We start from the raw sequence: 23,032 nt of genomic DNA on the forward strand, positions 1-23,032 counted from the left end.
ATTATACAGGAAGAAACGACAGGATTTAGCTACTGCCTCGATATGAGGAATAAAGGAGAGCGAGGAATCAAATATAAAGCCGAGACTACGAGCTTCCTTGACCAGAGAGAGTGTGACATCGTTGACAGTAAGAGAGAATGAGAGGTGAGGAGAAGGTTTAGGAGGAAAAACAAGCAGTTCAGTTTTTGCCATATTAAGTTTCAAACGACGATGAAGCAGCCAGGCTGAGATATCTGAAAGACATGCCGAGATACGATCGCGAACATCAGGAGAGAGTTCCGGAGATGAGAGATATAATTGTGTATCATCGGCATACAGGTGATATTGGAGGCCATGAGATTGAATAAGCTTACCCAAGGGCAGCATGTATAGAGAAAACAACAACGGGCCAAGCACCGAGCCTTGCGGAACCCCTACTGAAAGGGGAAAAGAGGAGGACGAGGTGCCGTTAGCCGACACGCTGAAAGAGCGACCCTCTAGATAGGAGGCGAACCAGTTATATACAGAGCCACAGAGTCCAAGGTCATGGAGGGAATCTAAGAGAAGATCGTGATCAACCGTGTCAAAGGCTGCAGTTAGATCAAGAAGAATAAGAACGGAATAATGGCCTTTAGACTTGGCAGTAAGAAGATCATTGGTGATCTTGGTAAGGGCTGTTTCAGTGGAATGCAAAGGACGGAATCCAGATTGAAAGGGATCCAGAGCAGAGTTACTAGAGAGAAAGTCAAGACAACGAGAGTAGACCACACGTTCCAGAATCTTTGAGACAAGGGGCAACAGAGAGACAGGTCGGTAGTTAGACAGAGATAGTCGATCAAGAGTGGGTTTTTTGAGAATGGGAGAGACTGTAGCATGTTTAAAAGCAGAAGGAAATGAACTAGAGGACAGAGAAGAATTAATGATGTGAAGCAAGGACGGGAGGATAGCAGGGATAAGATTAATAAAGACACGAGAGGGAATCGGATCACGGGAACAAGTGGAAGGCTTCGACGAGCGCAGTATTTTAGACAGTTCATCAGCTGAGACCGAAGGGAACGCCGAGAGAGTTGCAGGAGGAACTGACAGGTGAGGAACAGGAGCTGGAAGCGGAGCAGAGCTGGCCAGATCGGAGCGAATAGTTTGGATTTTAGCATTGAAGAAAGAGGCAAAGTCATTGGCAGACAGAGAGGCGGGGAGAGATGGTGGATTAGGCTTCAGAAGAGAATTGAAGGACTCGAAGAGCCGCTGAGGGTGCCTAGCATTTGACTGGATCAATGTTGAGTAGTGCTGTTGTTTGGCCAGTGAAATGGCAGAAGAGAAGGAGGAGAGAACAAATTTGTAATGGACAAAGTCCGCCCAGTCCTTGGTCTTACGCCACAGGCGTTCGGCTGCCCGGGAACAAGAGCGAAGATAGCGGAGGAAAGAGGTGAGCCACGGTTGGGGTTGAGAGGGGCGAACTATCCGAGTTGTAGATGATATTAGGGATTAACCCTAATATTAGGGATTAACCCTGGGACGTTCCACCACTGGATTATGGCCCACCCAATGTTCAAACTGAAGTACTTTGGCCACATAATGAGAAGACAGGATACCCTGGAGAAGAGGCTGATGCTAGGGAAAGTGGAAGGCAAAAGGAAGAGGGGCCGACCAAGGGCAAGATGGATGGATGATATTCTGGAGGTGACAGACTTGACCTTGGGGGAGCTAGGGGTGGCGACAGCCGACAGAAAGCTCTGGCGTGGGCTGGTCCATGAAGTCACGAAGAGTCGGAAGCGACTGAACGAATAAACAACAACAAATGTTCTCTCTCTAGTTAAAAAAATTAACATGTGTTTGACATTTCCCCCCAATTATCATCATTCATCATGATACCTGAGTCCTAAATTGCCATTTGTAGATTGAGGGACATTGTTGCCTCACTTCAGTGCTTTGACTGGGGTGTGTGTGTGAGAGAGGAAGGAAGAACCACTACGAGAGCACCCATCCATTACAGGGCCTTTCTTCTTAGTGTGCCCAAAAGATTTTGGCAAGCTATCTGCAAGTAAGAGATTCAAAATAAAAAGATGGTGTAGTCTCAGGAATCTTCCCCTGCCCTGAATGGTCTTTATATTTCAACTGTATCAGCCCAAGTGCTCCTGCAGCTATAAAAATTCAAGAATTGGTAGTCATGAGCAAGCTGGTTTCAGGAAAGCTTCTTCACCATCACTGATCTTCTCTTGGAATAACCTCTGATAAGCTTCCAAGGAACCCCAGTATCCCCTCAGAGCACAGTTTGTAAAAAAAAACTGAGTTGGGTTTTTTAAGAGACAACTGTATAAAATTAATGTAACTGAGGTTAAAGTATAATGTGTCATGTGGCAGTGCAGTAGATTAAATTAATTGATCTTGTGGGTTTTCTGATATCATCTAGCCTGAATGGATAGCTTCTCCAGGAGACGCTAATAACTCAGCCAAGAAGAAATGAAGTACCAGAAGAAGCAGTCTGTCAGAATTGGGTTGAAGGGGACTTAGAGCATGTCGAACCAAAAGTTAAACCTTTTTTTAAAAAAAAATCCGTATCATGGCTTTCAAAGGGGATGAAGACTTCCTTGATAATATCCATGCCAATAAAACCTCATATTATTGTGGGATAACTAGAATTTATTTTTAAATTTATTTTGTGGGTTACTTAAGAAAACTGACTTTGATTGGGATTAAAATAGCCATCTGAGAATAATAATAATATATTCACTTGCTTTCTACCAGCATAGCAAGATGTCCTCCATGATTTATATAGGAAAGCCCCACCACCAACACACACACACTTTATAGCTTTGTTCATGACCAGTCAAGTTGTACCAACTAGACGAGAAGAATTGATCTTTTAAGGCTCTGTGTTGCTGTGTGTTGTGTTCACATAGCTATTCATAGTATAGCAGCGGTTTCGGAATTCTTGTATGCTATACCTGCTCTGATTTGGGGAGAAAAATCTTTGCTCTGAGCCAAGCCCCTGCATCAGTAGAATATTTTTTTATTATTATTTATTTATTACATTTATATACTGCCCCATAGCCGAAGCTTTCTGGGCGGTTTTCAAAAGTTAAAAACAGTCAACATTAAAAAGTATGCAAAATTTAAAAACCATCAAAAGCATAAAAACAACAATATCCATTTAGAAACAACAGTTCTGGGGCCTGTTAAAACCCAACAAACTCAGCATATGTTGTTAAATGCCTGGGAGAAGAGAAAAGTCTTGACTTGGCGCCGAAAAGATAACAATGTTGGCACCAGGCGAGCCTTGTCAGGGAGATCATTCCATAATTGGGGGGCGGGGCAGATACGGATTATTTGGAATAAGCTGAGGCCATCATGTGGATTCAGAGTGTCACACGTAAACCACTATGTCTGTACATGTGCAGTATATATTTTTTCTTGCTGGGGTTCCAGGTTGTTGAGAATTGCACAACTGTAACCATAGAAAACATTTCCTATGCTGGTGATTTGGTGGGCAGGGAATCACTCCCACTGCTCTTTGTGTTGCTGCCCACAGCACTACCTTATAACCTCCTTCCCTGCTGCTGTCATTTTAATGTTTGTGCATCTGCATGTGAATGAGAAGCGTTGGCATAACCCACCACAAACAAAAGATGCCAGTGGAGAGGAGGGGGGCACCAAGGAGTATTGGGCTGATTCAACAGCCTGTGAACTGGTTTCACATTCGAGACTCATCCAGAGCTTACCTGAAGCCGTGTGAATAGCCCGATCGATTTCTCAGTGGGATAAGGAAAAGGTCACCCAATTAATTTATCTGAAATCTGGTACTCAAATCATGTTCTCCTGAGATCAGGTTCTGTGCCAGCATATTACTGCCTTCCTGTCCTTTTGGATTATTCCTGTCTTGTCTTGTAGTAACTCTGGGTCTGTCTGAGTTATGAAGAATATAGCAGACCTTGCATTTCACTGAAGTGTCTAGAGCAAAAAATTAAGTTGTCATGTTCAGTACGATGAGCACTTCAATCTGGGTGTAATTTGATGACAAAAGAAAAGTACAAATAGTTAAGGGTTGGATTCTGCCAACATTTCCACAAAATAGCTCCTCTTACAGGTAACTTTTTCTCATTCCCGTGAGTTCAACTCATGGAGCTGAAGTTTCTTCTCACCCTAAGCAGGAATGTCAGAAACTTGGCCGAAGCGCTAGGTTTTGATTATAATTTATATATATGCATTCATTGGAATAGAAGCGCCTATCCCTTGCCCTAGGCCCTGCTTTGACATCTGTGACTTGACATCGGGCGCTGTTCTGAAATATCACATAATCGCACAATAAGCTGCTCTTGCTGCCTTCCCAATCCTCACCCCTTCCCTTTAACTGTTTCATTCCATCAGGTTGTGGTAGCTCAGTTGCTAAAAGGTTTGCAGTCTTGAAGAATACGCACCTGATAATTTCACCATATCCATTCTTCTGGGATGATCAGCCAAAGTTGGGAAATTAATTAAATTTTATGTAGCTAGAGACTATAAAACAGGGTGGGAATTAAACACCTTCCAGGTTGCTTAGAAAATGCCCTGCCAGCTGCCTGCCCCATTGTCTCATCTCAGTGTCTCTGTGTATGCTAATATTGCCAGATTTTGTATCATCCATGCTTGGCGGGGTGGCAGCGTAAACATGGAACATGACCCTGAAGTATATCTCACAAAATTCAGCTTTGGTTTTATTTAAAAGCAAATTTCTAATCCAAATAGCCATGGAGAAAATTCGAGAATGTATAGGTAGTAGATGTGATAAGCCACCTGTTGGATGCTTATTTAGGGTTGGGGGGAGATTGTCAAGCACTTGGCAGGTCATGATACAGGATTGCTGGGCTGCATGTGGCTTGATCAAATGCAACGATCACACATTGTGTGGGCTTACACTCATTCCTAGGGATGTATGAGAAATTAGTTTTAGTTTGTTAATGCAATCTGCAGTTAAAGCTCATATATTCCTGAACTTGCAGGAAGAACATAAGAAGAGCCATGGTGGATCAGCCAAGGGACCATCTAGCCCAGCACTCTGTTCACACAATGGCCAACCAGCTGCCTATGGGAAAACCACAAGCAGGACAGGACTGGTGTACATAGGCATACTACCTCTGACACTGGAGCCTTCAGGACTAGTAGCTAATGATAGCCAAGTTCTCCTCCATGAATGTGTCTAACACCCTTTTAAAGCCATCCAAATTGGTGGCCAACATTACGTCTTCTGGTCACAAATTCCATAGTTTAACTATGTGCTGTGTGAAGAAGTACTTCCTTTTATCAGTCCTGAATCTCCCACCTATCAACTTCATGGGATGACCCTGAGTTTTAATATTATAAGGGAGGGAGAAAAATGTCTTCCAAGCCACTTTCTCCACATCATGCATGTTTTTGTACACCTTTAATGTTACAATGTTGTTGTTTTCCCGGGGGTGGGGGGAAAACGTGTTAAAAAATAGAAAAATATGCACAATTTTAAAGAAGTACACATAAACATGCTTTAATCAATGGGAGAAATTGTGTACTTTTGAATGTGCACCCAACAGCATGATTTTTACACAAAAAGAAAGAATATCAAAATCTGATATTGACATGAATTGGACTGAACTTCTTAGTGGAACTCTTAGAACTTTTAACAAGCTTGAGTTTTGTGGTTTTCTACATCCCTATTTGTCCCTAGTGCCTGCATCTACGGTTATCTATCCCAAGTTTTCCATTCCCCTACTCCTTACTAAACCCCAGAATACTTTGGAATCTGACACTTTCAAGGCAAAATAAATACCACAATATAGGCAAAAGTGCCTATATTTTGTATTATTCTGGCACATAATTGTGTTTTCACCAAACTTCTGTTGGTGTCTGTTTTTGTGGACCGATGTAACATTATCTTAAGCCATGGACAGCCGTAGTGCTCATAAACAGTGTGGTGCTTTTCACAGACCTGATCACAGGAATCTGCTAATAATTAGGGATGTGCTCCGCTTCTAATCGGACCGGCGAATTAGAAGCGGAGCGGGGGGGCTTCGCCTGTCCTTAAGGCGGAGGCGAAGAGGATTGGGGGGCCGGCAGAGCGTGGCAAAGAGGATCGAGGTGAAGGCGGATCCTTCGCCATGATCCGGAGCTCCGCCGGAAAGGTAAGTGGGGTTTACCGGGCCCTGCTGCTGTCGCTGTCGCCCATGCGGCGACAGTGGCAGAGCCCGGTAACCCCCCGCCCTCCTCTCCCTTACCTGCCTCCGTCCGCGGTCCGTCGGCTTCTTCAATTGAGCCTGCGGTTCAATTGAAGAAGCCGACGGACCGCGGACGGAGGCAGGTAAGGCCCCCCTCCCCCTTGGTCCCTTACCGGGCTCTGCCGCCGTCGCCGTCGGCTTGTACCTTGGCGTGCATGTGTATCCCTGGATAAGCTATCATGGTGGCGAGTTTGAGGTTTCTAAAGTGCAAATTGACGGAGCTATCGAAAGGGGTGTGAATGGGGTGCCCGATTTTCATAAATTCCCCAAAAATCAGGGGATGATGGGACTGCCTTGAGTCTTGGTGTGCATGTGTATCCCTGGATAAGCTATCATGGTGGTGAGTTTGAGGTTTCTAACGTACAAATTGACGGAGCTATCGAAAGGGGTGTGAATGGGGTGCCCGATTTTCATAAATTCCCCAAAAATCAAGGGATGATGGGACTGCCTTGAGTCTGGGCGTGCGTATGTATCCCTGGATAAGCTATCATGGTGGTGAGTTTGAGGTTTTTAACGTGCAAATTGACGGAGCTATCGAAAGGGGTGTGAATGGGGTGCCCGATTTTCATAAATTCCCCCAAAATCAGGGGATGATGGGACTGCCTTGAGTCTTGGCATGTGTGTGTATCCCTGGATAAGCTATCATGGTGGTGAGTTTGAGGTTTTTAACGTGGAGATTGACGGAGCTATCGAAAGGGGTGTGAATGGGGTGCCCGGTTTTCATAAATTCCCCAAAAATCAGGGGATGATGGGATTGCCTTGAAACTTGGCGTGCGTGTGTATACCCCCATGAGGTGTCATGGTGCCAAACTTGAGGTTTCTAACTTTAACAGAAAAAAAGTTGTATACTTTTTTAGCTTAATGCAAGCCTGGGGGGGGGAAACGGAGCTCCGATCCGGAGCTCCGCAGCGGAGCGGAGCAGACATAGGCGGAGCGGGGGCGGGGCGGAGCGGCCCGATCCGCAAATCGCGGATCTGGAAGAGAAGCGGAGCGGGGGGTCCGTGCACACCCCTACTAATAATCATACCCATGATATCCCAGTTTGCAATGTGAATGCATACTCCGCGATGGTCCAGCTAGCTTTCAAGAAATATATATATATTCCGCAACAGCCCCATGTGCTAAGCCAGGCCAATGCAACTTGTAATCCATGAAGTCCACCAGCCATGTATTGTGACTGAGGTTTTGATGATCCTAATCCTTTTGTAGTACCAGGCAAACATCAGAGGGAAAAAAAGTTTTATTAAGCCTAAGTTTGCTAACTGACCAGGGAGGGAGCCTACCCATGGTTTTGGGGGTGGGGTCTCTTATGCTGGAAAAGAAAGGGGCAAAGTTGATTCCCTACCACCACCTTAGACCTACTCTGGATTCTGCTTTCCTGATCTACGCCCCACCCGAGTATCAACATTTTCAATTTCTAGTGAAAAAGTTCACTGGCGAGCCACCGGCAAGCATTGTGCCTGATGTGTCACAATTGATCCATTTCTTTCTTAAATGGCAACTGTGGCACGAAGGAGAACATAAAAGATGGCTGAAAACATACATTTGGCCGCAGAAGAAGGATACAGCATGATAGGTAGTTGTCAGTCCAGGATTGGATCTGAGGTCATTTGAAGTTGAGTTGAAAACAAAATTAAAAAATGCTTAAATATTTGTACCATGATTTTTCCATGAAAGGCCATCTATATTTACTTGTTTTTACATCCTTGTCAAAGTGTTGTCATAATTCAACAGTAATAGAAATTGCAGCCTCTCTGGAACGGCAAGGTTGTGGTTGGGGCTTTCTGTGGGCTCATCTACACCAAGCAGGATATTCCACTATGAAAGTGGTATATAAAAGGCAGGAGCCACACTACTGCTTTATTGTGGTATTGAAGTGCACTGGCAACTGTTGGGGCCCATAGACACATACCATATACCGCTTTCATATCACTTTCATAGTGTTATATCCTGCTTGGTGTAGAGGTGACATGGGCCCCAACAGTTGTCAGTGCCCTTCAATACCACTATAAAGCAGTAGTGTGGCTCCTGCCTTTTATATACCGCATTCATACCACTTTCATAGTGGAATATACTGCTTGGTGTAGATGAGCCATGTATGTTTAAAACAAAGTATTAATTTTGTCTGCTTCTTATTTGAACTGTTTTTGCCTTGTCTCCTCTAAATATTCTAATTGGATTCATAGGCCTGGTTTGCAGATAGCAGCAAGAAAGTTCACACTGCTCAGTCATTCCCACTGTGAACGGGAGCAGGCCATCCCTGGATTGTTTACTATGGAGTACAAACCTGGAACCCCAGTTCCTGGTTAGCAAGAGCAATCAGGCAGTGTGCACCAGTACAAGGCAAAAAAAGATGGACAGGGTTTCTTTGAAACACAGCTTAGAGGAGATAACCCCAGTTCTGGATGGTGTTACACTCTCTCTGAAAGACTGCGTTCGCAGCTTGGGGGTGCTTCTGGATCCGTCACTCCAAATGACAGCCCAGATAGATGTGATGGTCAGGAGTGCCTACTATCAGCTTTGGCTGATACACCAGCTGCAACCCTTCGTAAAGTCGGAAGACCTAAACACGGTTGTGCACGCGCTGGTAACTTCAAGGCTCGACTTCTGCAATGCAGTCTACATAGGGCTATCTTTGTGCCTAGTCCAGAAACTTCAACTAGTTCAAAATATGGCAGCCAGGTTGGTCACCTGGGGTGTGATGTGGTCACTAGGGGTGACCACATCACACCAGTCTTAAAATTGCTTCACTGGCTGCCAATTAGTTTCCGGGCAAAGTTATCACCTTTAAAGCCCTACATGGTTTGGGTCCAGGCTACCTGTGGGATCGCCTTCCCCCATACAATCCGCCCTGCACACTCAGGTCTTCTGGGAAGAATTTACTCCAGCCAACAAAAATAAGGCTGACAACTATTACCCAGAGAACCTTTTCTTCTGCCGCTCCCAGTTTGTGGGATGGCTTGCCGGGAGAGATTCATCAACTTAACAGTCTTCCAGAATTTAAGAAAGCCATAAAGACTGATCTCTTCCGGCAGGCCTACCCAGCTGAATTTTAAGATGCCTTTTAATGTGCTGCTTTTAATGATGCACTAGTTTTAAATGTTTGAATTAGTTTTATGTATTTTATGGTGTTTTTATTTGTGTTGTACCCCACCTCAATCCAGAGGGAGAGGCGGGTAACAAATAAATAAATATATTATTCTTATTATTATTAGCAGGAAGTGATGGCGACTACAAGTACTGAGAGGCTTCTTTTCACATGATACCTGTTAAGAGACAAATATGTGAACTGGGACTGTGTCATGCTGTGTTTTGTAAAAAGCAAATAATTTCACTTTATCCAGAAGGTGAAGCCTATATTTATAGACTATATCTCCCCTTTCATTTCAAAGGGAGTGGTTACACAATAAAGGACTGTGCTTCTTAAAAAATTACACATTCAAGGCAGATAAATTGGAGTGCCAAATTACAGGACATCTTGATTGTTGCGCTGATACTGTATATATGAAAGATTCAATTATCCGTAAACTTTTAAGAAAGGTGCTCTTAATTATGATTGACTGTAGTAAATAAGAGTACAGTGAAAATAACATCTGTAATCTAATCTTGTATATGTATATGAGAAAGAATAGAGATGAGAAATCAAAATGTATGTTAAGATAGCAACTTTGTTAAGATGGTTGACTTTGGAGTAAACATTTGCAATGTCGTATAATAGATAGTAGGGCGATTTGACTATTGAGCTAAATGACACAGGCCTTAGCTAGACCTACTGGTTAGCCTGTGACAGAGGAGGGAAGATCCTGTGATGTGTTTATCGTGAGATGCCTCCTCTGTTTACATGCAACACATGAGGACCTCAGAAGGAGAGGCGTCGCGCCTGCCATTTTTTTTTACTTAAAGGGGCAGCAGCGCATGAACGCTCGTGCGTAAAAGGTATTTTTAAATTTTAAATTACGTTACCCGCTCCCCCATCCTACTCCCGATGGGTGCAGTTCCCGGCTCCTCGTGATTCTTTGCAAGGAGCCAGGTCAACTCGCGGCGCCCAGCCACACATTCCAAGGTCTCAGGCTCAGCCCGGGACCGCGGAAAAACCGGGGCCAAAGGGGAGGGCAAGATCTTTGGGCAAGGGAGGGATCATCCCTCCCTGATCCCGGGATCCCCTATGCGTCATGTGGATGCAGAGGATCGATCCCAGGGATCACCCCGGGATTTCACCCCATCTAGCTATGGCCACAGACTAAGGCAAAGAAGTTGAACACATAAAACTCATTGAGCATGCATAAGATTGTGCTGTAATTTGCCAGTTAGTGTAAGCATGGCGTTTCTAAGGAATTTTACTAGTATTTCAGGGTGGAGGGTGGGGGGGCATCCTTTATCTTTTCAACGGGGTTGGCTCAAGACATTTGCTGCCTGAAGTGAACGAGGTCATGCCGTAATACTTGGCCCATGTTTGCATCTTCTTTTCCCAGGCCATCTTACTAATTTGTGTGCTTTTGAATTGCTCAAGGTTTTCATGCAGTGCTTTTCCTATCTCATTTTCATTTGCAAGAATAATTTATATGGCATGGCCACCAAATGGCAAGGGTGGAACTGCACGCTTATACCACCTAATTAATGTTTCTAAACTGTTCTCATTCATGTGAATGGAGGGCCTAATGTGGATGATGAGTTAGTTTGAGGAGGATCAGCAGGCAGGATGGTGCTTAAACCATCTCTGAGCCTGTAGGTGTCCCTGTGCAAGTCCCCCCACATTGCTTTTCCTTTCAACTGGTATTTTCTGATCACAAAGCCTGGCTATGGTGGGGGGACCATTTTGTTTTTATAAGAAAAAGCAGCTGATGTGGCATTTGTTGAGGAGAACTTGTAGATGTTGGAGAGGTTAAGCACCCTGGCCACAGATTCTCCCCTGCAGATACCCCCCAGTCTTTCTGTGTTACGGTTATGAGGGAAACATAGCGTTCAATAAACACTTCAGAAGAACTAGGCCTTAATTGCATTTGGGGAAGTTCTGAACGATTTTTTTCCCTTTGACATGGGTAAATGTGTTATGAGGCTGTTTTGAGAGTCCACTGTTCCAACCTTTTTGACACCACTTATTCGTAATTCAGATTGACTGCTCGTCCACTAGAATCCTGCAAAAGGTTCAAAAATCTCTCTTTCAAATGTTCCAGTTCACATGCTCTTATCTGTCTATCATACATCATATATTATAGATATAATGCATATACACCCTTAAAAATACTTGCTCAAAACACATTCAATTTTATCACATTGGTATATAAAATAACTCTGGGGGGTTTCTTTCAAGAAAAATTGCCATATGGATCGCCAAGGCTCTCTTACATTGCATTTAATATGCACGTTGGCGAGGGGCCATAGCACCGTGGTAGAGTACGTGTTTTGCACGCAGGAAGGTCCCTGGTTCAATTCCAAGATGGAATTGAGCCTGGGACCTCCAATATGTAACCCTGCCAGTCAGTATTGAAAATACTTGGCTAGAAGGACCAATCATCTATATAAGGTAGCTTTCTATGTTCATGTGTTTGTTTCTGTACCTCTTCTTTAGAGTCCTGAATCTCTGGCAGCACCTTTTCCTTGCTTGTCAGAAGCTTCACAATACATATTTCCCTCTTCTCTTTGTGTGATAAGAACTTGAGCAAAGTAATAATATGTTTCCTTCTACATCTTTAGCTTCCTTAACTGCTTTCCGCTTACATATTACAATCTCTATCTTCTGAGTCTGGTTATCTCGGCCTTAGGTATCTCAGATTAGGGATTGAAGGAGATGGTTATGACCTATGAGCACAGCCCACACAGATAGGCTGCTCCCCAGTATTTCCTTGGAAGGAAGGCCATCTGAATATTCAGGGGCTTACTTTTGAGTAAACATGCATAGACTTGCAATATCAGGCCTACTTACACATAGACATGCCCCAGGTTCGAGCTGCCACCTCTTAGCAAACTTACACAAATGTGAAAAACATGCTTAGCATTGATGACCTTGAATAATTGTAATATATAATGGCTGTGTGTTTCTAAAGAATAGCCATAGCACTGCTTTATGTTTCCTGTTAATTGGCCATTGCATCTGGTGGCAACAAATTGCAATAAGCTGATGTGTTTCATGAAGAAAGGCTTTCTTGTTCAACGTTCTCAGTCTGCTGCCCTGCCCAACAAATTCACTGGGTGACCTCAAGTTCGAGACAGGCTTTCCTTCAAGACAAGGCGTGAGTGAAGAGTAATCAGGCTCTATTGGCAAAAAAATTATAAATTAAAAAATTACAACAGTGCCACCTCAGTGTAACGTCGAAGGATGGGTAGAGATTCAGGTGCAGGGAGCTTCCTATCCCTATCATCTGCTGTGAATTGAAAACAGAGGCTGCAGTCCTGTACCCACTAACTTGAGAGTAAGGTCCATTAAACTTAGGGTTACTTAGACATGTTTATGACTGTGATATAAACAATGGCCCTTTCTACACCTAAGGATTATCCCAGGAAAATGGAGGGATCGTCCGTGCCTGCTCCCGGCATTCCCTGTGTGTTATTTGGTGTAGAAACAGGTGTAGAAATGGCCTAAGTCTCAACAGAAATTCAAAGCCCCTCCCCACCCAAGCCAAGCACAGCTGTTTGTCTCCAGGCCCCTTATTGCAAATGTGGGCAGGGAGGGCAGCTGTCGGGGAGAGGGTTGTGGCAGGGGCAGCTGACTGGCAAAAGTAGCGACTGGTGAGCAAAATGGTTGGCGTGCAGGGCCAGTCCACTGTTCTTTCCAACCTGCTGCCTGAAACAAAGATCTCAGTTTGGTTAATGGGAGGGCTAGTCCCACCCTGGTATTAAGGTCCAAGACTTAAGGCATCCTGCAGATCATTAGCTTCAGGGCATGATGAGATGGGCCTGCAGAACTATCCAAAGCTCAAATTCTGCAGGACACAACACTATTCTGTACAGATGTGGAGGTGCATTCAATAGGTAAGGTTATCAGTGGCTAGTAGTCCTGATGGGTATATATTACTTCCAGTGTCAGAGGGACTATGCCTATGTACAACAGTTGCTGGGGAACATGAGAAGGTTACTATCATGTCCTACTTGTGGGTTTTCCACAAGCCACTGGTTGGCCACTGTGTGAACAGAATGCTGGATGAGATGTCTGATCCAACATGGCTGTTCTTATAATCTTATGTTCATGTCCAGAGGAAATATTCAAGAGAAAATGCAAGGTTATTTGCATGTTGAATTTTGATGCTTGGGGTTGTGCAGTTAGAGCAGATTGGCACATCAGGAAGAGTATGGATTTGAAGTCTACCTCATGACTGCCATTCAGCCCACTTAGCAGCCAATAAGTCTTCAATATCTTTGTTGAGGAAGTCAACATTTTTAGATGGGGTAGCATCAGGGGTTGTTGTGTCATGTGAACCTGGCAAGAGTGGGTTATGTGAAGGTTCAACAACGCTCACATAATCTTAAAACAGATCACGGGTTATGTGAGGGTTGTTGAAGCCTTGCATAACCCATGCTCTCTGGGTTTGCACGACATTACAGCCCCCAAGTGGGTGTTGCATATTCAAATTGGCGGCCATGCTACAGCTTCACTGTGGATTAAATAACCATTGGTGGGCTGTCGTGATGTGAGAACAGCCCCTAAGAGTGCTTTAATGGTATCTTCTTGATAGCTTGAGGGTGGGTATTAAATTTGGCTATTGTAACATTTACCCAATTTGTTTAAATTCATTACATATTTCTATGCCTTTGAGTCAAACCCCACTCTTTCTGTGAGCCCTTTAGTTTAATCTCTTAATTCTCATTTTGAACTGTCTGCCTTTTGGATATGGGCATGTAATGTACACTGATGACATTGAATAATGGTAATAAATAATGGCAAGTGGCTATTTTTCTAAATAATAATCATAGCACTGCTTTCGATCTCCTCTTAACTGTATCCAGCTCTCAGCCCATAAACCCCATGTGAATGTGAAATCCGACTGTTGTATCAAGCGAGGTGTTGTTGCCACATTTTACCTGTTAACCACCTTGCTTTTGCTGATTCAAGGTTTTGGATTCAGGACGGCTGAAAGAATATGATGAGCCGTACATTTTGTTACAAGAAAAGGAGAGCTTGTTTTACAAGATGGTTCAACAATTGGGTAAGGCTGAAGCTGCATCAATAATGGAAACAGCAAAACAGGTAAGGTACTCCCCCCCTCCCCGCCCAAGTCCCTCCCCCTACAAAATGTTGTAATTATGTTCGTCTCAACTATTTACTTTTCACAAGTTAGCATATTCAGTATTTCAGAAAGCCCCATCCTCTCCACTATAGTTAAAGGTCTCATAGCTTTTCAATTATAAACCCTTTTTTTTTGGGTACTTTATTACTGGGATTTGGAATAATATATACCCAGAGCTGAAAATAACATGCTCCCATTGCAGAAAACAACTGTGCTTGGGATTGTATTTAGACATGAGTGGAAGATAATACACACCGTGGTCCTAGATACACTCTGATCGTGCATGTGCTTATCTCTGCCATAGAGTTGCACATTGCAGTCGGAGTTGCAATAAAGCTTCACCATGTTCCTAGAGCCCTTGCTTAACCACTGTTGTGAAAACCATAGTTTAAAGTGTCTTCTGAATGGGGCCACTAAAACATTTCAGCTTTCTACAACAAATGTTAGATCAAGAGAAACAATAAAAAGAGGCAGTAAAATAAAGTAACAGCATGGTAATCTATTATAAGCCAGGGAAAGTTTATGTAGACAAGCACAGTTCTAGGAGGCATTTAAAACATGCCACATTTTCTGCCTCCTGAACCATATGGGGAGGTTGTTCCAAAGGGCGGGCGCCATTACTAAGGAGGATCTCTTTTGAGATGTTATGCATGTGCAAGGTAAGCTGGAAGCAGGTTTCCTATTGGAGTAAACAATACGCCAATTGGCGCAAATGCAATTCTTTTGGCGTAAATGCAATTCGTGTGTGTGTGTGTTTTTGTACTTGTATCACTTTTTTTATAGCTGGAATTGTTCTATTCCAGCTCTAATTCTTTGGGCAATCTGAGATCTAAGAATGTCCAGCCTTCTCCATTTATATACTTGGTTATTGCTGCCTTGCAAATGAGGCCACCAAAATACTTACTAGACTTCCTGTCCACAATGACTTTGTTAGTCATTCACATAACAAAATGCAGACAAAGATGTGCACTTGGAAATTATTCTTATTCAACACACAAAACTTAACGAATGGCTGTTTGCAATCCTGCATTATTATTCAGTCCAGCACTTGACTATGTTAACTTGGGTTTTCTTGTTTGTTAATAGGATGCTCCTAGTCCCTTAAACATGGTCAGCACTGCAGAACTCCCCCTCTTATAATTTCTCTCTGCTTTCATACATAAATTTCCCCTCTCCTGCAACCACCAACTTTATCCATGCTTAAAACTTAAATCAGCACTGGCCTTAACTGGGGTTAATGCTAAGCTTAGTTTACTGTGCACCATTTGAAATCCCCTTCAAACCCTGGTTTCACATTGGCCTGGTTCAGACAACACGCTAAACCATGATGCTTAACCACAAAATGGTTAATGGAATGCATTATGCATTCCGTTAACCATTTTGTGGTTAAGCAGCATGGTTTAGTGTGTTGTCCGAATGGGGCCATACTGGGCAATAGCAAAACCTGGTTAACTTTAACCACACAAGTCTAATGAGAGCCATTTGTACTGGAGAGATCAAGGCCTTGGAGAAAGGCATGTGTGTGATGCCAGGAGCTTGTCCCAATTCTTTAAACACGGGCCCCTCTCAAATAAGAGGGAGGGAGATGTTATAGCATCTGTTATACTCTCCAATGGAGAGTAGCCTGAGTTTGCACAGCTGAGGTTAGTGCGCCAATTGTACCCATACCTAGAAATGTCTGATCTGGCCATGGTTATACATGCCTTATTTACATCCCATTTAGACTACTGTAAAACTCTCTATGTGATGATGCCTTTGAAAAATGTTCAGAAGCTTCAGTTGATCTAGAACGCTGTGGCCAGCCAGACTGTTGCTGGGACTGGTTAGAGGGGGCACGCACATGACTCCCTTGTTACAACACTTCACTGGCTCCCGGTCTGTTTCCAGGCACAATTCAAAGTGTTGGTTATGACCTATAAAGTAGGTTGACCATATGAAAAGGAGGACAGGGCTCCTGTATCTTTAACATTTGTATTGAAAAGGAAATTTCAACAGGTGTCATTTGTTTATTTGTTTGTTTATTTATTTATTTATTTATTTATTACATTTCTATACCGCCCAATAGCCGGAGCTCTCTGGGCGGTTCACAAAAATATATATTTTGGGAACCTGGTGAAATTTCCTCTTCATCACAACAGTTAAACCTGCAGGTGCCCTGCCATCTTTTAAATCTGGTCACAGTATAGCTGCAGTGTAGCTCCTGCAGCTTTAACTGTTGTGATGAAGAGGGAATTTTACCAGGTTCTCTATATATACAAATGACACCTGCTGAAATTCCCTTTTCTATACAACTGTTAAAGATACAGGAGCCCTGTCCTCCTTTTCATATGGTCACCCTACTATAAAGCCATATAATGATTTGGGACCAGGTTATCTGAAAGTTCACCTTCTCCTTTAAGAGCCTATCGAAGTCTTATAACTATCAGAGGAATGTTTGATGGGGGATGAACTGTGAAACTCCCTACCAAGGGAGGCTTGGTTGGTCCTGGCAGGCAAAGAGGTTTTTATTCAGGCAGGACTCTGGCTTGTATTATTATTAATACAATATATTAAAATTGTATTAATAATAGCTGAATCTATCTGGGAGGTTCACAAATTGGCCTGTTGTTGAAAATTGGTTGGGTGTTGTTTATTTCTTTTACTGTTGTGTTTCTAATTGTGTTTTTAATTTGTTTTTATATAATATTTTAATTTAAGATTTTGTTTTTAATCTGTATTTTCTTGTTACCTGTCTTGAATACCATTTTGGGGATTCTATGTGCACAGAATACCAAGATACTTTGGAAACTGGAGTTGGCAATCGTTATTTTTGAAGTGCACACACACCTAAATAGCTGTCTAGAAAGTGGCAATTCGGAAGTAAACCTTCTTGCAAAGTTGCGATGCAGTGATAAGAAAAGTCTGGCCTGCTAAATATCAGCCTACCACACAACTCGTTTAGACTATGAGGCCTGCTGGAAAATAAGTTAGCAAGCCTATTTAAAAAGCAAGGGGAGTTAAAAACCAGCTTTGATTGTGGGAGTAAGCCTCTGTGAGTGCGTCCATGCGTACGTACGCGTATATATTGTGTCTCAGAAACAGAAAGTCCCTTAGCATGCATGAGCGTATTGCACATATGTAGGAGTGGTCACTGGATTGTGGCCCTTCTCTGTATATGAGAAGAACAGTATTTTAATAGCTTTGCTTGGAACATCCCCTAATAACATATATTACAAAAAGATGTGTTTCACGCTCTATTTCCAAGGCAGCCTGAATATTAGGCCTAGCTCATGACACATGTCGGCCGTGAGGAAGATAGTGTATTTTGTGCGTGCGTGTGTTTTAAAGGCTCAAACAAAACTTTTCACATTCTTCTTTGGGGGAAAAATACATTTTGAAGTCCTTTTTCACCCAAACACATTTTCCGATAAGAGCACACAAGTCTTGACATTATTTCATTTTGTTACACGCATCTGTCAGGGAACAGAGATATGATACAGCTACTAAAAACTGATGATTGTGGAACAGTGAAACTTGACAGCATTTCATTTCCTTTATGTTCTGATTATACATTTATCAGGAAACCTGTATCTCTGGCAGTTCAGCTAGAAATTGGTAGAATTCAAGAACTCAAAGGCTCGGCAAAGAACTGTCCTATTATTTGGTATCATCTTACATTTTAGAGAAGTTGCTTGGTGCAGCCATTGTTACCGCTTTTCCTTTCCCTTTCATTATTGTAGCACCCTATCCCCAGATCACATTTCTATAAGGCTCTATGACTTCTCCACGGCGCAAATTAAATGCTGGGATATTTCATACGTACATCCTGAAGTTTCAATGGTTGTCAATCATAGTTTGTAAAATGCAGGGATTACAACCTTGATATTAACATCCAAATCCATTGTGCTTATTTTTATGTGTGAAAATGAAAAGCCCTTGTGCAGACACTAGATTTCGAAGCTGCTTTGTCACCCTGTTTTTAATTTATCTCCATTTCTGAGCCGGTAAAAGGATTTTATTTATCAGGTTAATGTCAAATGATAACGTTATCAGTTGATCTGAATTATTAGCAGTTTGAGTGGGATGGCAGACATATATGTTGCTATACTCCAGCTTTGCTGCAAATTATTAGAAACGCTTGAGGTAATTTTACTAATTTTTAAGGGAAACTAAGTATTTATAATGTGCACTTTTCCTAATGATAGGTATCTTTAAGTCACAATCTTTAGAACAAGCTGCCTTACAAAACTAACATGGAACTTTTTGCCTTTCTAGGTTTATTTTAAGAAAAATTATCCTGAAGTTATTCCAAACGGTCAAGCAGCGACCAACTCATCAGTGGAAGACTCCCAAGGATTAATTATGTTTGAGACTGCACTATGATCCCATGCATTATGGATGTTGGGAGTTGTTTTTTTTAAAAAAACAACAACCCCAGAATGTAATACTAATGTAATACAAACCAAATGTTGCTATTAATTGAAAAGACTGTTTTTGCACTGAATTGCTACTTGTTATATTGAAGAAAATATATTTTTCATGATTTTTGTTCCTTTGGATTGAATGTAAAGCAGTTTAATATTTTTACAATGCAGTACACTTTGAACTTTGTTTTGTAACTGCCTGATCCTGTGGATTTAGCAAACGGACATTTGCCCCACAGAATCTAAAGCCACATTTGATATTCGGCAAGTGAGGCTCAGGAAATCCTGATTTCCTCGCTTGCTATAAAAGTGCCTTGACGGCGAGAAACCGCTCTGTCAGATTTTACTCCTGATCCTGGGCTCCCGGGCCATTAAAATGGTTCATAGCCCGTTGCATAAATATGTCCCCAGTACAATGCAGTTGTGTGTGCCATACAAGCACAAAGAACTGGTGTTGATGTGGCAGTGCTGAGAACTCCTGCTTCTGCATCAGTGCTATCTTTGGCCAAGCTCAGGTCTGGCCAGTGGCTCCACACCACCTCTTGTGGCATGGCTCTGACAAGAGGGTCACTTAAATCTGGTCCAATTATTTCAAAGGCTTAAGCTGTAAAAGAGATGCTGCATAACTCATGACACTCTAAACAAGGAGCTGGAAACGTGTGGCCTTCTAGCTGTTGGACTCCAACCTCATCAGCCCCAGCCAGCATGGCTGATGGTCAAGGATGATGAGTGTTTGAGTCATTAGGCTTCTGGAGGGCCCCAAGTTCTCCACTCTTGCTCTAAACTGAATGCAGCGACATATGGTTCCCGTCTTCTGTGTGTGCTTCCCTCTCAAGCACATGGCAGGCCATCATACTTGCATTTGGCTTGGTGGGTCACAACTTGTGTAGACCTACTGAAAAAAGGATGAAGCACATACATACATTTGTTTGAATCCTTTGCTACTGTAGGTATGTTTGAACCACTGGTGCCGAACATGCCTGGCGTTCAAATTTGCAATGCATTTTCTCAGGTTGGAAATAAGGAGCATATTTTTCTGGCTTCGTATATAGAAGCAAGTAGGGAAAAAAGAAATGAATGTTCCTCTACCCTAAGAAATGTATATTTGTAAATGCTCAGCTGCATTTATGATATATTTATGCCAATGCTTTTAAGAAACTTTAGAAATTGGCCAGTTCAAGAAATGAACAAACAAAGTTCTTTGTTTGGAGATCAGTTTTAAATTGTCTTGCCTTTTTAATTAGAATTAAGTGGAGAATGAGATAATTTAATAGAAGCACACCACAAATCTTTTTATATCTGGCAATTCTCTGTCTTTTTTTAAAGGATCATATACACAACAAACTACCATTAGCTATAAAGGGCTTGGATCGGGGACAGTTGTATACATACCTTCAGAGGAGAAAATCTCAATAGGAGTTAAGTGTTAAAAAGATGGCATATGTTATCTAAGCCTTAGTTGAATGCTGGAAACGTACGTAAGAGAAGATTGGCATATTTTGTATGGCTGTGGGTCCACATGTGTTAAAATAACCTAACAAGCATCTTCCTCTTTAGTAAGCATGTTTAGTAAGAATGTTTTGTCAACATAAATGCATAGAGAGTTCTCTTCCAGTCAAGTTAATATCAATGTGTTGTATACATTTATTGTGCCTTACTGGATTTCAAGCCAAATTTATTTGAAAATACATTAATTTAAACTCGCTTTGTGATTTTGCTTTACTTAAAAATACATTACACACAATTGCAATGATGATCAATGTTTGCAAGCTGTTACCCATGATCTCTTTTCAAAATGAAACTGGCAATTTGTTTAGCAAAAAAAAGGTACTATGTCTACAGATAAATTCTATATATTATTTAAACATATCAGTGGTTGCAAAAGTTGTACAAATATTATAAAGCCCTACAATTAACCCTACAACAGCTCATGGATCTTCGAGGGCTGTTTCCCCCTCCAACAAGTCATTCGCCGTGATTTAATTATGCCACCAAAGCTTAAATAAACCACAGGAGCCTATTTGGATCATGCAAACCATGTCACTGAGTTCAAAAATAATAATAATAAAAACATTTTCTTTAAAATGCACACTCCCTGACAAAATAAACTAGATATTGGATGTGTTTAGTTACAAATACCAAATGATGTTACCAACTGCAAAGGCTGAGTTCCAAATCTGAGAAAAATGTAAATCTAAATGGACGACTGTCAAAAATCTTAGATTAATTTTTCTGTTGCAACACAATTTTGCAACAAGGTGAGATCTGCTGGACGCATAGCCTAGCTGTAACAAAGTAGGACATAGCAAGCCTGTTTACCTAGTTGCTTGTGGGATTTCTCACTTGATCTGGTGTTGATACATTGGCGCAGTTAGAATTAAAGCTTGTTACACATCAAGGCAAATGTAATCTACCATCCTTAAGATGGTAGATTACATCTTAATTTATTTTGTTCATAAATTACCTTAATGATTGGCTTCTTTGGCCTGACACACTTTTGGTTCTTCAATTCCTAAATTTGTTTTCCCTCACTCCTAAAGACTGTGTGTGTGTGTGTGTGTGTGTGTGTGTGTGTGTGTGTGTGTGTGTGTGTGTTGCATTTCATGACAACCCTTCTGCCAGGGATTTAGCGAGTCCCTGGTGTGACATCATACACGGCTGGTGAGTCGCAAGTTGTGCATGTCTGAATTTAGATATAGCTGGGGGAGCGTAAGTTATGTATTACATTTTGCTCTAACTGGAGGTAAGAAGCCACTGCTGAATGCTGAAGAAGACAACAGCTATAGCTTACAAAGGTGGACTGGGCCTCTTCTGCCTACTCTCTCTCAAGGTGATAGAGTGCTTTTGTCACTTGATAGTAAAAACCTCATACCTGCCTCTGCAGTAGGGGCTGCTAATGGAACCATTTTTATTGTGCATTATCCAACACACACTGTATGTGGTGATGAACCTTCGTTTTAAGTGTTCTTATGAAGTTGAAAGACCAAATCTGAACTGCAAATCTTTATCCCTTTCTTGTGGGCCTAAACTTCACAATTCAGGATCATTACTGTATCATAAGCAGCAAAGACTCTGGATAATTAAATCAATCTTGTTTGTTACCTCAGTCTGATACAATGATACAATTTTTCTGAATTCACTTAAGATCAGATAACCGGGTTTATAAATATAATGCCATTTACATATTTCAATAAAATAACTCCATCCATTAATAAATAATAATGTGCAGGCTTTACGGCCAGTCCAATTTTTTTTTCAGTACTAAGGAGACTTGCATGTTTAATGTTCAATGGCATTTAATATAAATCATTTCATCCCAAATTGATTCCTAGGGCATGTCTACACTGGGCAGGGAAGGGGGGAGGATCTCACGATATGGTGATCGCGAGATCCTCCCCTCATTGAAGATGAGCACATGATGCTCCAATTATAAAGGTAAGGTGTGTTTTTTTAAAAAAAGATCCCGCTCAACTCCTCCCCACCCCTGATGAGCACGGATTTCCTGAAGAGCTCCTTGCTCCATGCCCGGTTCCCTTGTGTTTACTCATGAGGAACTGGGACGAAGCTGGGATGGCCGCCTACACATCCCATGGTCTCGGGACAATTCCGAGACCAGGGGAAAAGTCGGGATTAAAGCCGTTTTGGTAATCCCGGGGAAAGGGAGGGATCATCCCTCCCTGCCCCTGGGAACCCATGTACATGTGGGGCGATCCCAGGGCTAAGATCCCCAGGATAAGTCCTCATCTAGACATGCCCCTAGATGAAGTTGCTTACAATTCACGAGGAAAAATAAGAGACATTGGCTTTCGCAGCCTTCTTTCTGTCAGGAGAACCAGACAGATCTTGCAGAATCAAGTCATAAAAGCAGCGTATTTTGCTTACCTGAATCAATTTAATATTGCAGCTTTTAGAACGCTAACAAAAATGCTAGGTATCTATGAGAATGCTGAATGTGCTGTTTTAACGTGTTTTGACAGGACCAACTTGGTTTTGTGCAACTGTTGTCAATGTAATAGATACCAAAATTAAAAACACGGCGAGTTGAATGGAGGCTAACTACAAATGATATTTGTGCTAGGAACATTTTTCAGTGCCATTAAATTTTACACTTTTATTACTTAACCTAAGATTTTGTTTTTCCACTAAGGAATGTGAAAGCTGTGGCTTGGATCCAAACTCTCCGCTTGAGAATTTGGATTACTGA

At 42.1% G+C, this 23,032-nt stretch overlaps 1 protein-coding gene across 1 annotated transcript in view; it reads left to right on the forward strand.

Moving 5' to 3' along the window:
• The window catches only part of ABCC4 (ATP binding cassette subfamily C member 4 (PEL blood group)), a 178,783-nt gene extending 158,271 nt beyond the window's left edge, over positions 1-20,512 (forward strand). The window contains exons 30-31 of the mRNA XM_063126057.1: positions 14,251-14,385; positions 18,680-20,512. Coding sequence (XP_062982127.1) covers positions 14,251-14,385; positions 18,680-18,787 — 243 coding nt within the window. The 3' untranslated portion in view covers positions 18,788-20,512. The remainder of the gene's footprint in view (positions 1-14,250; positions 14,386-18,679) is intronic.
• The last annotated feature ends 2,520 nt before the right edge of the window (positions 20,513-23,032 follow it).

Source organism: Elgaria multicarinata, chromosome 5 (genome assembly GCF_023053635.1).
Source record: "Elgaria multicarinata webbii isolate HBS135686 ecotype San Diego chromosome 5, rElgMul1.1.pri, whole genome shotgun sequence".
Taxonomy (NCBI): domain Eukaryota; kingdom Metazoa; phylum Chordata; class Lepidosauria; order Squamata; family Anguidae; genus Elgaria; species Elgaria multicarinata.